At 44.4% G+C, this 15109-nt stretch overlaps 1 protein-coding gene across 1 annotated transcript in view; it reads left to right on the forward strand.

Moving 5' to 3' along the window:
• The window catches only part of CNTNAP2 (contactin associated protein 2), a 1818787-nt gene that overhangs the window by 818928 nt on the left and 984750 nt on the right, over positions 1–15109 (forward strand). The window contains exon 4 of the mRNA XM_056520555.1: positions 8757–8904. Within this exon, the coding sequence (XP_056376530.1) occupies positions 8757–8904 (148 nt within the window). The remainder of the gene's footprint in view (positions 1–8756; positions 8905–15109) is intronic.

Genomic DNA, 15109 nt, shown 5'->3' on the forward strand with positions numbered 1-15109 from the left:
GTGTGGGGGGGCTGCTTCAAGGTACGAGGGCGCGGGGCTGCTGCGGGGGGGGTTGGGGGCTGCTGCAAGGTACAGGGGGGCGCGGGTGTTTGGGTGTTACTTACCGAGCGGCAGGAAGAGGCTCCCCCGCACCCGTCCCTCCCGCACCGGCTCCCGGCTCACTCCTTCCCCCATGAAGCTCCTGTCCTGGGTGCCTCCAGTTGTTTCACCACTACAACTCCCAGCATGTCCTGACAGCCAATAGATGTCAGGGCATGCTGGGAGTTGTAGTGGTGAAAAAGCTGGAGGCACCCTGTTAGGAGAACTAAGGGCGGAAGTTGCCCCCCCCCCCCCCAGCAGGCATCAGGGACGTGGTGCCTGCTGGAGAAGTCTGCCTGGTAGTGAGCACACTACCAGGCAGACTAAATGCCATTTTTAAAATAGTAAAGAAAATAAATAAAGGCAGGGAGGGTGTTAGGGATAGAAGGGCAATAGGCTGGGACAGAAAAAAAAACATGATGGTGGGAGCTACCCTTTAAAGGGAACCTGTCACATTGACATGCAGTCTAATCCACAGGGATTGTGCTGTGAAGCAGGAGGAGACAAACAGATAATATATGCACTGTAGTTTTGAGGTCAAAGTTCCAGGATAATTTATTTATGTATTTGTTTATTTATTTATTTATTTTTCTATCCATTCCTGTACATACTTGGTCGTTCAGGGCTAAGCTGTCAATTTGGTGGTCCGACTTAGCTATGTGTGTATAAGTGTGCTTATAGAGGGATAATACATGACAAGTTACCCTGAATATTTTTCTACAAAAACAAAAAAACTATATACAAATCTGCTGAACTCTTCCTATTCTATAACATGATGCCTCCAACTTGGACTTGCATTTCCAATGTAACAGCTTCCCTTTCAGTCTTTGTAAAGTAAAGTGCAGATACTTTTGAAGGTTTATGGCGATAATATATATTATATATTGGTATAATAGTTAAATAAATTGTCACACTTGGGTCCAAATTTATTTAGGCACAACATGTTTTCTCAATGTAATTTCTTATTCTGGCATCCATGCTTTATCAGACTCTGGGAGTAGGGCTGTTGTTCAAGCATTAACTATGTATTATGAAAGCTAAACAAGGAATAAGATATCAAATGAGGCTAAGGGAATTCTAAATAATTCAATGTAAGGAATTCCAATTCAGAGAAAGGAGCATTGACACTATGCCGACTGGTACAGATAAGGCTGGTGATATAAAATAATAGGTTGCCTGCTTAGAAAATATGGTCCTAAATAATGAAAGAGGTGCACACACATATGGGATGACACTATAGAAGGAATACTCAGGCTTGAGTAGACTTGATCAATTTATTTTTAAAAATGGCTTGTAAGCCAATGTAGTATGTATGTTACCCAATAAAGCAGGTGCAATATGTCCTTGTGGTCCATAGTTAAGTATGTTTTGCATAATACACATTCATATATATATATATATATATATATTAGAGGCCATAGAGATGTGGACAGGAATCATCAAAAGAGCAACATCTACTGTGCTACTATATTGCAATATAAATTAGTAAAGACTAAAGTAAACTTTTGACAGGCAGAGAAATATGCACAGAGCTTCTATGGAATTGCATGGGCCCTATAAACCTGTTGCGGCTTCTTGTACTCTGTGTATACATTGCCTCTAAGAGAGAGAATAAATCTACTGTATGCATTACTGAGTCCAATAGAGTACTGTACAATTTTTGCAACAATACACATCAATATTAGGCAGCAAATGCAAACATTATAGATTTCATAATATGTGTGGTGAGTGGGGGAGTGAATAGGGAAGGGGTAAGATGTCTCTGGCCTCTGGGATCCCCGCGATTTCTGTGCAGCATTATGTTCAGAACACACCATGCCCCCTCCCATACGCATGAATGGAGGGGGTGTGGCGGGATGTCATGACACCGGCACCAAGTGTTTTGAACATAATGTGCAGAATGTTGAGTGCTGCACGGAGATCACAGGGGGTCCCAGAGGCTGGACTCCCACAATCAAACATCTTATTCCCTGTCCTGTAGATAGGGGATAAGATGTCTAGGGGTGGAGTACCTCTTTAGGTCCATTTAGTAAAGAAAGTTTCACAACATACCTAAATAACTGAACTTCATAACTTTTTTCATATATTTTATTTTCTCTAATAATCCTAAGCGGAAACTTTGTAAAGTACTTGCCATATATTTGATCATTTCATTTTATCTTTAACTATGTTAGCCCTAATGCTATTTGCATTATTCTAATTGCTTATAATAAAAAAATACTGTGTAACGTCCCTAATGAAAATTGGTTGATGACCAGGATAAGATATAAACATTTTCATAAAACAAATTATACAAATGTTTGTTCTAAATCTCCACTTTCCCATGGGTGTCCTATGATGTTCTGCCAGAAGTTAAACAGACACATTGAACTACACAAGGTTTAAAAAAAACTAAATAATCTCATCTTGGAATATTGTAGCTACTTTCATAAACAACCAAATTGAGTTAAGCCTCCTCTGCATTTACAGTGTTGTGAAATGTTTCATTATTCCGTTCCATTGCTGGAGGAACAAGTCATTAGATATAGACAGCAGATTGTCATCAGCATTTAAATATTAAACATTGAAAACAAAATGGCGCATCCAGTGCCAGTGCTTCATACACAGTGGACTCTTGATACACTTTCCTGATTTTTTGGAGGCATTTTGTGCTTAGAATAAAGAGGATTTGATTTCATTTTCAGTTCTAAGAAGTTAAACATGTCTGAAACGCTGGATATTGTCTTTGGCACCATCAGGTTATAGTTAAGCCTTGTATGTCATCGTTGTTGTAATTGTATAAACACGCCAAGCCATGGGAAGTTTATAAATAACGCTTTTTGATTCTAATCGATGTCTTAACTTGTGTGATCCCATACGCTTAAAATGGCTGTGGATCAGACCGTTTGTGTTCTTACTGTGTGTACTCCTTAATTAAAAGGCAAATTATAGTTAATGTGTAAATTATTAATTTCTTACCCCCAAAATAATAGAGATTATAAGAGTTAGGTATTTGCCCATATTTTATCCTAGTTTTATTCAAGGAGCTGTCATAAAGATACATGAGCCAAGAGCCCGGCATCAGGATTGAGATCCCGCGGGTTCCGCGGACAAGTAAAAAACTTAGGAATGAGGTTGTTGTGGATGGGCAGTCACAGAACATACAGCAGGTCCTGCAAAAACCTGCACAGTCTCGCAAACCTCTTAAATGCCACAGGTGGCTGGTGAAATGGCTGAAGGGGGTGAAGAAATGTCACAATGAGGTGATGAAATGGCACAAGGGGGGGGGGGATTAAAATGGTACCGGGGATAGTACCTTTTCTAAAATCTGTGACAAAATGTTTCAGGAGCAGGTGGGATTGGACACAGAAATCCAGCAGGAGCGGGCCAGCTTAAAAACAGTCCCACGCAGGGCTCTACATGAGGCCTCTATACACTACTGTTTGCTTGCAGAAGCCAAGGTATAACCAAGCTACATCAACATTTCCTATGTCAGTATTAATAAAGCCAGTTCTGGTTTAGAATGCATTAAATCCTGTTACGCCTAGCGCTCCGGGTCCCCGCTCCTCCCCGGAGCGCTCACGGCGTCTCTCTCCCTGCAGCGCCCCGGTCAGTCCCGCTGTCCGGGAGCGCTGCACTGTCATGGCCGTCGGGGATGCGATTTGCACAGCGGGACGCGCCCGCTCGCAAATCGCATCCCAGGTCACTTACCCGTCCCGGTCCCCTGCTGTCATGCGCTGGCGCGCGCGGCTCCGCTCTCTAGGGCGCGCGCGCCAGCTCTCTGAGACTTAAAGGGCCAGTGCACCAATGATTGGTGCCTGGCCCAATTAGCTTAATTGGCTCCCACCTGCTCCCAGACTATATCTGCTCACTGCCCCTGCACTTCCTTGCCGGATCTTGTTGTCTTGTGCCAGTGAAAGCGTTTAGTGTGTCCAAAGCCTGTGTTACCTGAACTTCTGCTATCCATCTTGACTACGAACCTTGCCGCCTGCCCCGACCTTCTGCTACGTCTGACCTTGCCTCTGCCTAGTCCTTCTGTCCCACGCCTTCTCAGCAGTCAGCGAGGTTGAGCCGTTGCTAGTGGATACGACCTGGTTGCTACTGCCGCAGCAAGACCATCCCGCTTTGCGGCGGGCTCTGGTGAACACCAGTAGCCTCTTAGAACCGGTCCACCAGCACGGTCCACGCCAATCCCTCGCTGACACAGAGGATCCACTACCTGTGAGCCGAATCGTGACAGTAGATCCGGCCATGGATCCCGCTGAAGTGCCGCTGCCAAGTCTCGCTGACCTTACCACGGTGGTCGCTCAGCAATCGCAGCAAATTGCCCAACAAGGACAGCAGCTGTCGCAGTTGACCGCCACGTTACAGCAACTTCTGCCTCTGCTACAGCAGCAACCACCTCCTCCGCCAGCTCCTGCACCTCCACCGCAGCGAGTGGCCGCTCCTAGCCTCCGCTTGTCCCTGCCGGACAAATTTGATGGGGACTCCAGACTCTGCCGTGGATTTTTGTCTCAGTGTTCCCTGCATATGGAGATGTTGTCGGACTTGTTTCCTACAGAACGGTCTAAGGTGGCGTTCGTAGTGAGCCTTCTTTCAGGAAAGGCCTTGTCTTGGGCCACACCGCTCTGGGACCGCAATGATCCTGCCACAGCCACAGTCCAGTCCTTCTTCGCTGAAGTCCGGAGTGTCTTCGAGGAACCAGCCCGAGCTTCTTCTGCCGAGACTGCCCTGCTGAACCTGGTCCAGGGTAATTCTTCAGTGGGCGAGTACGCCATCCAATTTCGTACTCTTGCTTCTGAATTATCATGGAATAATGAGGCTCTCTGCGCGACCTTTAAAAAAGGCCTATCCAGTCGCATCAAGGATGTGCTGGCCGCACGAGAGATTCCTGCCAACCTGCAAGAACTTATCCATTTGGCCACCCGCATTGACATGCGTTTTTCTGAGAGACATCAGGAGCTCCGCCAGGAAAAAGACTTAGATCTCTGGGCACCTCTCCCACAGCATCCTTTGCAGTCTACGCCTGGGCCTCCCGCCGAGGAGGCCATGCAAGTGGATCGGTCTCGCCTGACCCAGGAAGAGAGGAATCGCCGTAGGGAAGAAAATCTCTGTCTGTACTGTGCCTGTACCGAGCATTTCTTGGTGGATTGCCCTATTCGTCCTCCACGTCTGGGAAACGCACGCACGCACCCAGCTCACGTGGGTGTGGCATCTCTTGGTTCTAAGTCTGCTTCTCCACGTCTCACGGTGCCCGTTTATTTTGGAGTCTTTTGTGAATAAATTCCGCATCCCGGTGATCCGTCTCGTCAAGTCGCTCTACATTTCCGCGGTCAACGGAGTCAGATTGGATTGCACCGTGCGTTACCGCACAGAACCCCTCCTGATGTGTATTGGACCCCACCACGAAAGGATTGAGTTATTCGTCCTTCCCAACTGTACCTCTGAGGTCCTCCTCGGTCTGCCATGGCTCCGGCTTCATTCTCCCACCCTTGATTGGACCACCGGGGAGATCAAGAACTGGGACTCTGCCTGCCATAGGAAGTGCCTCTCCCCCCCTCCCAGTCCCGTCAGGCAAGCCTCAGTGCCTCCTCATGGCCCCCGTCCTGGTGACACACTGCCCCGTGCCAGGCTTCGCCCTCTGCCCTCCCTCCCCATTCCCACTCCTGCTGTACTGCCTGCCGTTGAGGAAACCCTCCAGTCTTTCCCGGTGTCCTCATCCCAGGGGAGGCAGTTACCGGACAAAGAAAAGGGGAGACCTAAGGGGGGGGTACTGTTACGCCTAGCGCTCCGGGTCCCCGCTCCTCCCCGGAGCGCTCACGGCGTCTCTCTCCCTGCAGCGCCCCGGTCAGTCCCGCTGTCCGGGAGCGCTGCACTGTCATGGCCGTCGGGGATGCAATTCGCACAGCGGGACGCGCCCGCTCGCAAATCGCATCCCAGGTCACTTACCCGTCCCGGTCCCCTGCTGTCATGCGCTTGCGCGCGCGGCTCCGCTCTCTAGGGCGCACGCGCACCAGCTCTCTGAGACTTAAAGGGCCAGTGCACCAATGATTGGTGCCTGGCCCAATTAGCTTAATTGGCTCCCACCTGCTCCCAGACTATATCTGCTCACTGCCCCTGCACTCCCTTGCCGGATCTTGTTGCCTTGTGCCAGTGAAAGCGTTTAGTGTGTCCAAAGCCTGTGTTACCTGAACTTCTGCTATCCATCTTGACTACGAACCTTGCCGCCTGCCCCGACCTTCTGCTACGTCTGACCTTGCCTCTGCCTAGTCCTTCTGTCCCACGCCTTCTCAGCAGTCAGCGAGGTTGAGCCGTTGCTAGTGGATACGACCTGGTTGCTACTGCCGCAGCAAGACCATCCCGCTTTGCGGCGGGCTCTGGTGAACACCAGTAGCCTCTTAGAACCGGTCCACTAGCACGGTCCACGCCAATCCCTCACTGACACAGAGGATCCACTACCTGTGAGCCGAATCGTGACAAATCCATTAAGAGCGGCAAGCCTCTTAATATATTTGGTGCATATGTCACTGTCTGTGTGCCCGCAGTTCAAATCTATATCAGCTGTAAGTTGGTGTTCAGTTCAGAAATAATAGGTGTTAACATCTTTTTGGTAAGCCCTGCCCACTTAAAAAAAAAAAAGAAATTCACAATGAATTTGCAACTTTTGTATGTTAAAAAAGTCATGTACATGCTTCCCACCCGTTTTATTTACCATAAAAAAAATGAGAATTGGAATCTGATACGTTGCTCTGTTGAATTATTCCACTTCATATTTGCACAAGAATTAATGTCCCATGTTGTCTTTTCCTACATATTTGGGTTATCCTCTTACTGTATATATTTATGATAACAGTATGGTAACATTTGGTTATCCTCTTACTGTATATATTTATAATGACAGTATGGCCACATATAAGCTTTTCAACTCAATAACATCCATACCTCCTCGGACTTATTCGCACGGTGCACTATGAATGTTAGTCGTCTCCATTCCTGTTCTGTGATACAAAATAAACCACCAAGAATGTGCCGCTATTGATACACAGCAAGCAAACAAAAAATACATATTTTTGTCAATAAGAATAGATAACAATACAATAGCTTGTTATTACATCCTTGCTTTCCTCATATCTCATTTTCCTTTTGTGGAACATTTGTCAAGGATCTTCGAAAATGGAAATGTGCTAAATCTTCAATTGACTTCATATATAGTGCTTTATATGAGCGTCTTAGAAATTCATTGTTGTTCTGCAGTGCAGAACATCCATCTCAGCTTAGGAGTCTGCAAAGCTCTTCACAATGTTATAATAATAAATATTTCCGATTTCTTCTCAGCTGCCTAGTGCCTACCAACTGGTGTTCTTTGATCAGTTAATGACCTAAAATGATCATCCTCCGTTATTACATCTGTTCACTCTTGTCTTCAGGACTTTTCTTATGCTGCACCCACTCTGTTAAACTCATTTATCCTAGCTATTAGATATGCCTCTCACACTAGCAGTATTAAGCATTCCTTAAAAATGGATTCCTTCAAGGAGACATGTGTCAAATAAGCCTTATCTGTCTACAACAATAGTTCAATGCTCATACAATATCCAACTGGTTACAGTTAGGCTGGGTTCAGATATGTCCGGCATTCTGCATGGGTAAACTCAGCCTAGATCTCGATGCAACTGATGACATAACTGATGACAATGTGCACCAGTTGTCATCTGTTGTATGGCATCTGGCGTCCATTGTTTATGAACACATGACAGGGGAACACAGCGAACTGCATTCCCCTTTACGTTGCGTGTCCAACCATCCAACGTCAAAATTGGGGTGCTGGATGATTGTGAATGGTCCGCGATGCCGGACATGTGTAAAACCAGCTTTATAGCTTTTTCCGCTTTTTTTTTGTTCTTTTTCGGATCACCCCACATGTCAGCTCAGATACTGTCTGGCTGAAAGGCTCATAAGGCTTTAATTATTATATTCCTGTTTGTAACATAAGGGGCTTGTCCCCTTATGTTACAACACCACAGTCGTATTATGTCATTATCAATTTTTTTTATATCCTATCAACTAGCTCCAGAAAGTTAAACAGATTTGTAAATTACGTCTATAAAAAAATCTTGATCCTTCCAGTACTAATTAGCTGCTACAGCTGTAGAGTATACTACACAGGAAGTTGAGTTGTTCTTTTCTGTCTGACCACAGTGCTCTCTGCTGACACCTCTGTCCATGTCAGGAGCAAATCCCATAGCAAACCTCTTCTGCTCTGGACAGTTCCCGACATTAAGAGAGGTGTCAGCAGAGAGCACTGTGGTCAGACAGAAAACAACAACTCAACTTCCTCTGTTGTATACAGCAGCTGATAAGTACTGAAAGGATTTAGATTTTTTAATAGAAGTAATTTACAAATCTGTATAACTTTCTGGCACCAGTTGATTTTACAAAATGGTTTTTCCACCGAAGTTGCCCTTTAAGTAGGGACCCATCTCCTCTCCTCAATTACAAACTCTTGCAAAATATATTTGTGTTATATAGAATATAAGTAGTGAAATTCTCATTCACTATAAAAATCATCATGTGATCGTGTCCCTTCTAAATTCTACACTCAGAATATCATAGCAGCACTCTGGGTTTAAATAATATTTTAAATGCTAATGTTAGTTCTGAAGTGTTCTATGAAACTCATGATTTCTATTTTCCTACAGGCATTTCCTGGAAACGTGAACTCCGATACTGTTGTCCGACATGAGCTGCAGCACCCAATAGTAGCTCGCTATGTACGTATCGTTCCTCTGGATTGGAGTGGAGAAGGACAGATTGGATTAAGAGTTGAACTGTATGGATGTCCATATTGTAAGTTCAAACAATAAAAAACATAAAGTTAATCCATAAAAATAAAAATGTAATAGTAATCAACATTCGTATATTATGAATTGAATGTTGGAGTCCCCAGTTTTGCATAAAAAAGTCAATTCTGCAGCCGTCAAGCATTCTGTGCCACTATGTGTATTCTACAACCATCAATCAAACTACACCACCAAGGGGAGTATTTTTGCTAAAACTGTATTTCTTAGTCCAGTTTTAAGGCAAAATATAAATCTGTGCCAAAATTAATATAGTGAACATGTATTTAATAAATAAATGCCTTGCTCTTGTGCCCTTAAAATATATTAGATGGAAAAAGATGTCATATGAATACAATTTTAAATGTCTGTATTAAATAAGTTGACCCAGGAATAATCAGATATAATTTAAAATAACTTACAGTAAGTAGTTATTATTAGGAATAATAATTATATTATTATATTATAGTAGTTATATAACTAATAAGGAACATTTTTTGCAATTTATTTATGAGGAGGATGTTCCTAGGAGGAGGTGAAACTCATGTAAATTTATCGCAATTTTAGGAAACTATAAAGTAAAGCTGTAGTGAGGTTTTGCTTAGAGGATTGAAGCATGGGCAGAGTTTAGACCTTCTTGAGAATTGTCATTTATGTTAATGTGCATTACATCTGTTTGTTCATCTTGTTCCATTTGAAAAGGCTGGTGGTTTCCATGGCATGGTTCAGCATGATGTTGGCAACATGGTAATGGAGAATGCTCACCATTGTGTGTTATACTGATGGGTAATATCTAAATTAGGATAAACATAGGTGAGTGTTGGAAGTAAAAACAGCATTTGAGGGTGTCATTGAGCCTATAAAATGGGTGTATTTCCTGCCAATATTGCTGTTGAGGTGCTGTAGTGTTGTGGCTGACGTGTCAAGCAATAGTAACTGTGAGGATTTTTCTGCAGATCCGTGTCACGAGGAGGGCACACACATATTCAAAAGCAGGAGTTGTCGCTTATAATAGGGTTACATATAATGTAGAGGATGACATTGAGTAGAAACTACAAGAGCTTCAGCTGAAGAAGAACTATGGAAAAATACGCAGTGGCCAGAGAGTGTGGAGGCCAGTCTGAATACTTGCTTGAGACAAGTCTTAAAGGGGTACTCCGGTAGAATATTTTTTTTTTAAATCAACTGGTGCCAGAAAGTTAAACAAGTTTGTAAATGACTTCTATTTATTAAAGGGGTTGTACGCTGCCCTGAATTTCGGAGCTCCGCTCACAGCGTCTGGAAGTTCATTACTCCGAACACTGTGTGCGGGCTTCCGAGTTCGCGGCCGCCGGGCGTGACGTCACGCGCGGCCCCTCGCGACATCTCGCCCGCCCCCTCGTGATGTCTCGCCCGCCCCCTAAACGAAAGTCTATGGGAAGGGGGCGCGACGTCACGAGGGGCGGGCGAGACATCACGAGGGGGCGGGTGAGACGTCGCGAGGGGCAGGGCATGACGTCACGCCCGGCGGCCGCGAACATGGAAGCCCGCACACAGCTTTCGGAGTAATGAACTTCCGGACGCTGTGAGCAGAGCTCCAAAAATTAGGGCAGCGCACAACCCCTTTAATCTTAATCCATCCAGTATTTATCGGCTGCTGTATGCTCCAGAGGAAGCTCTTTTATTTCTGGAATTTTTTTCAGTTTGACCATAGTGTTCTCTGCTGACACCTCTGTACATGTTAGGAACTGTCCAGAGTGCATGCAAATCCCTATAACAAACCTCTCCTGCTCTGGACAGTTCCTGATACCGGCGGAGGTGTCAACAGAGAGCACAGTGGTCAGACTGAAAAGAACTCCAGAAAGAAATACAACTTCCTGTGGAGCATACAGCAGCTGATAAATAATGGAAGGATTAAGATTTTTAAATAGAAGTCATTTACAAATCTGTGGCACCAGTTGATTTCATAAAAAAAATAATAATTTCCACCGGTGTTCCCCCTTAATGTGCAAAAAAAGGCATCAAGCTAGACAGTGGGGGTTACTTAAGACCAAACAAAAACATACCCATGACCACCAGTCAAGTTGAGTTTATAAAACAGAACTCTACCTCAAAAATAAATGCCGCCAAGATTCTGTACCTGCTGTACCACCAACCCAGTTGTCTCCTGTGGAAAAACTTAAATCTGGACTGTGTTTACATGCTGCACCATTCTACAGGGTGGTCATTGCCGGACCCCTTGTCTTTCTTCTCTCAACCCTTGATCAACATCCCTACATGTAAGACTAATATTATTTTGCTCTGTGTCCCCTATTATATATTATTTCCATATATCTAAAACCATATTGAGATAACATGAGGAAAGTAATGTTATTATATCAGAAAACAGAATATGCTTGGTACTCGGGAACACTGATGCTCTGAAGAAAATCATTTCACTGAGGGCAGAGTGAAAGGAAGAAATCTTTTTATTATATTGAATGGAATTTCTCCAGTGCTTCATAATGTTGAGAGGATGAGTGATAAGGCAATCTGAATTGTGTCATAATGTTACATGCGGCATTTACTTCTTGAGTTCTATATAGCTCAGCTGGAGACAAAACTGCAGGCTACAATATTTTTCTTAGTCTGTATTATACTATATTTATAAAAATTGTGTGAATATTATCTGTTCAACCTTGGTTTGTACTATTATACATCACAATAATGGTAAGCAAAAGTAATATTTACCAAACCATCCAGTGATGTACTCAAATCATCCCTCATTGCACGTCCTATGCGGCAGTCTGTTATTCTTTTCTCTGCATCCAAACGAGACTAGAACCGGCATAAGCAACCTTCAGCACTGCAGATGTTTTGGACTACATTTACCATTGTGCTCTTACAGCCAAAATGCTTCATGGGAGATATAGTCCAAAAGATTTGCAATGCCGAAGATTGCCTATGCCTGGACTAGAGTATTATCTGCGTGCCTAGTTAGGATGACCTTTTAAGAAATAGAGTAGTGCCCTAGGGCCTATATCAAGGCCAATACTAATGATAATTAAAAGTATTAAACAAAGTAACAATAAATATATGTAATATAAATAAATGCATTTTATTAAAACATTTTGGCAATTCTTTGCACATATAAAGCTATTAAACCTGCACTACTTCTACAAAGTTAGTTATTACACTCAGCTTTATAAATATTGACCCTTTTATTTTTTGCAGCTGTGTCATGTGATCCAGGGGTCAAGTCCTGGGAAAAAAGTGTGGGAACTCACTCTAGATTTTCACTTAAAGGGGTACTAGACATCTTATACCCTATCCAAAGGATAAGGGATAAGATGTCTGATCCCGGGGGTCCCGTTGCTGGGGACCCCCACGTTCTCCCTGCTGCTCCTGGTGTTAGTTTAGTGCATTGGGTGCAGCGACAAAGGCTCATGACGTCACAGTAATGCCCCCTCAATGCAAGTCTATGGGAGGGGGCATTACTGTGACTTCATGAGCCTCTTCCCTGCATCACCAGTCATCCGGCACGGAGCGAAGTTCGCTCCATGCACCGGATGTCTGGGGTGCCGCAGCCAAGACCCCCGCGGTCAGACATCTTATTCCCTATCCTATGGATAGGGGATAACATGTCTAGGGGCGGAGTAACTCTTTAAGGGCTAGTCCTGCAGTACTCCTGCTAATGGGAACTGCGTTCCTGCTGTGGAAGAAGTGTAGGAACTCTGTTCCCATTAGTTCCTGCAGGACTTGATTCCTGATTTGATCCCAAGGATATGACATCTTGTGTAGACAGGATGCAAATCTTTCCTGACAGACTTCCTGTGAACTAAAGGATCACAACATTAGCTTTTAAATACTTCCTGGTCACTCTTAGACCCCTCCTTACCAAACTCTACTCACCTTGTATGAACATTGTACAGCTGGAAATATTTAGTTTTTGTTAAATCTCCAGTTTATTTCTATGAGATGTAGCTTTAAACTGATTGCAAGAATTGACAAGGAGAAAGGAATCACAAGATGACAGGCTGAAGCTATATCTCAGGGCCACTCTCTGCACTTATTTAAAGGGGTACTCCGCCCCTAGACATCTTATCCCCTATCTAAAGTATAGGGGATAAGATGTCAGATCGCCACGGTGCCGCTGCTGGGGAGCCCCGGGATCCCCGCTGCGGCACCCCGCTATCATTACAGCACAGAGCGAGTTCGCTCTGTGCGTAATGATGGGCGATACAGGGGACGGAGCCGCGTGACGTCATTGCTCCGCCCCTCGTGACATCACGGCCCGTCCCCTTAATGCAAGTCTATGGCAGGGGGCGTGATGACCGCCACGCCCCCTCCCATAGACTTGTATTGAAAGGGGCTGGCCATGACGCCACGAGGGGCGGAGCCGTGAGGTAACGATGCTCCGGCCCCTATATTGCGCGTAATTACATGCAGAGTGAACTCGCTCTGTGCTGTAATGATAGCGGGGTGCCGCAGTGGGGATCCCGGGGCTCCCCAGCAGCGGCACCGCGGCGATCTGACATCTTATCCCCTATCCTTTGGATAGGGGATAAGATGTCTAGGGGCGGAGTACCCCTTTAAGACTCTAAACAGAGTTGATGCAATGTGATAAGACTCTGCCTCCTCTTGTCTCTTCCAAGTCAAAAATATAATGGGAAACATGGGCTTCACTACATTAGTTTTTAAAGAGCACCTGCCACATAAAATAGGCTTGTTAAGCTGAACACAAACACACAGTGCAGTAGGACTTCAAAAGCCTACTCCAACCATACCTACATAATAATATTGATTAAAAAAAAGCACTTTAGTGAACCCTCAGGGAGACAGGCCTGATGTCTGCTATGCTCCAGGACCGCAACGGCTCTCTCAGCTGACGTCATGCCCTCTCATTGACAGCGCATACATGCTGTCAATCCAAGAGGGGACATGGGTGTGAGGCGGAGAGAAGTATTGTGGCTATTGCATAGCAGATCCTGCCTCCTGGACAGTTTAGGACAACTCTCGGAGGGTTTACTGAAGTTTTATGTTATCAATATTATATCACACTCTGAATTATTATCAAAGGTATGACTTTGGTAAGCTTCTGAAGCCCTACTGCACAGTATATGCAGCTTTACAAGCCTATTTAACCCCTTGAGGACCAGGCCAATTTTTGTTGTTTCCCTTTTGTTTTTTTCCTCTTTACCCTTTAATAGCCATAACTCATTTATTTTTCTTCTACACACCCATATAAGTGCTTGTTTTTTGTGGGAACAATTGTACTTTGTAGTGTCTTCATTCATTTTTCCATAACATATTCTCCATGACTGAAAAAAAAACAATATTTGTGAGGTAAAAATTGGGGAAAAAAAGCAATTATGCTAATTTTCTGTGGTTCCTTTTTACACCATTCACTGTGTAATCTTGATACTTTAGAATGGCCCAATTAAAACAATACCCAATTTGTATAGTTTCTTATTTAAAAAAAAATCTAAACATTTTAGATTTTTTTTTAAATATTGAAATATTGAAAAGATAAAACAGTGTACATAAATTAAAAGACCATTACAATTTCATATTATCATTAGTAGTAGTATGATGATAGTAGTAGTATAGCAGTAGTAGTAGTAGTATAAAAAACTTTATAAATAATTTTCTATATTTTTTCCCCCTGATAACCAAAACCATTCCCCACTTCCCCTCCCCCAAGGATGGAGGAAAAAAAGAAAAGAAAAATAATTACCATTTTGTTACCCCTATAATTTTTCCACTTGTCTGTACACTGGGTTGTTTGACAGCTCATTTTTTGTGCCATAATCTGTTGTTTAACCCCTTAACGACACAGGACGCAAATGTACTAAACGCACCAGGATGTACATTTACGTCCTGTACATGACCACGAGCACCGGAGTGGTGCTCGTGTCATGCATGGCAGGTCCCGGCTGCTTTCAGCAGCCAGGACCCGCTGGTAATGGCGGACATCAGTGATCGCTTTGATGTGCGCCATTAAAGGGGTACTCCGCCCCTAGACATCTTATCCCCTATCCAAAGGATAGGGGATAAGATGTCAGATCGCCGCAGTCCCACTGCTGGGGACCCCCGGGATCCCCGCTGCGGCACCCCGCTATCATTACAGCACAGAGCGAATTCGCTTTGTGCGTAATGACGGGCGATACAGGGGACGGAGCAGCGTGACGTCATGGCTCCGCCCCTCGTGACATCACGGCCCGTCCCCTTAATGCAAGTCTATGGCAGGGGGCGTG

This window comes from Hyla sarda, chromosome 5 (genome assembly GCF_029499605.1).
Source record: "Hyla sarda isolate aHylSar1 chromosome 5, aHylSar1.hap1, whole genome shotgun sequence".
NCBI lineage: Eukaryota > Metazoa > Chordata > Amphibia > Anura > Hylidae > Hyla > Hyla sarda.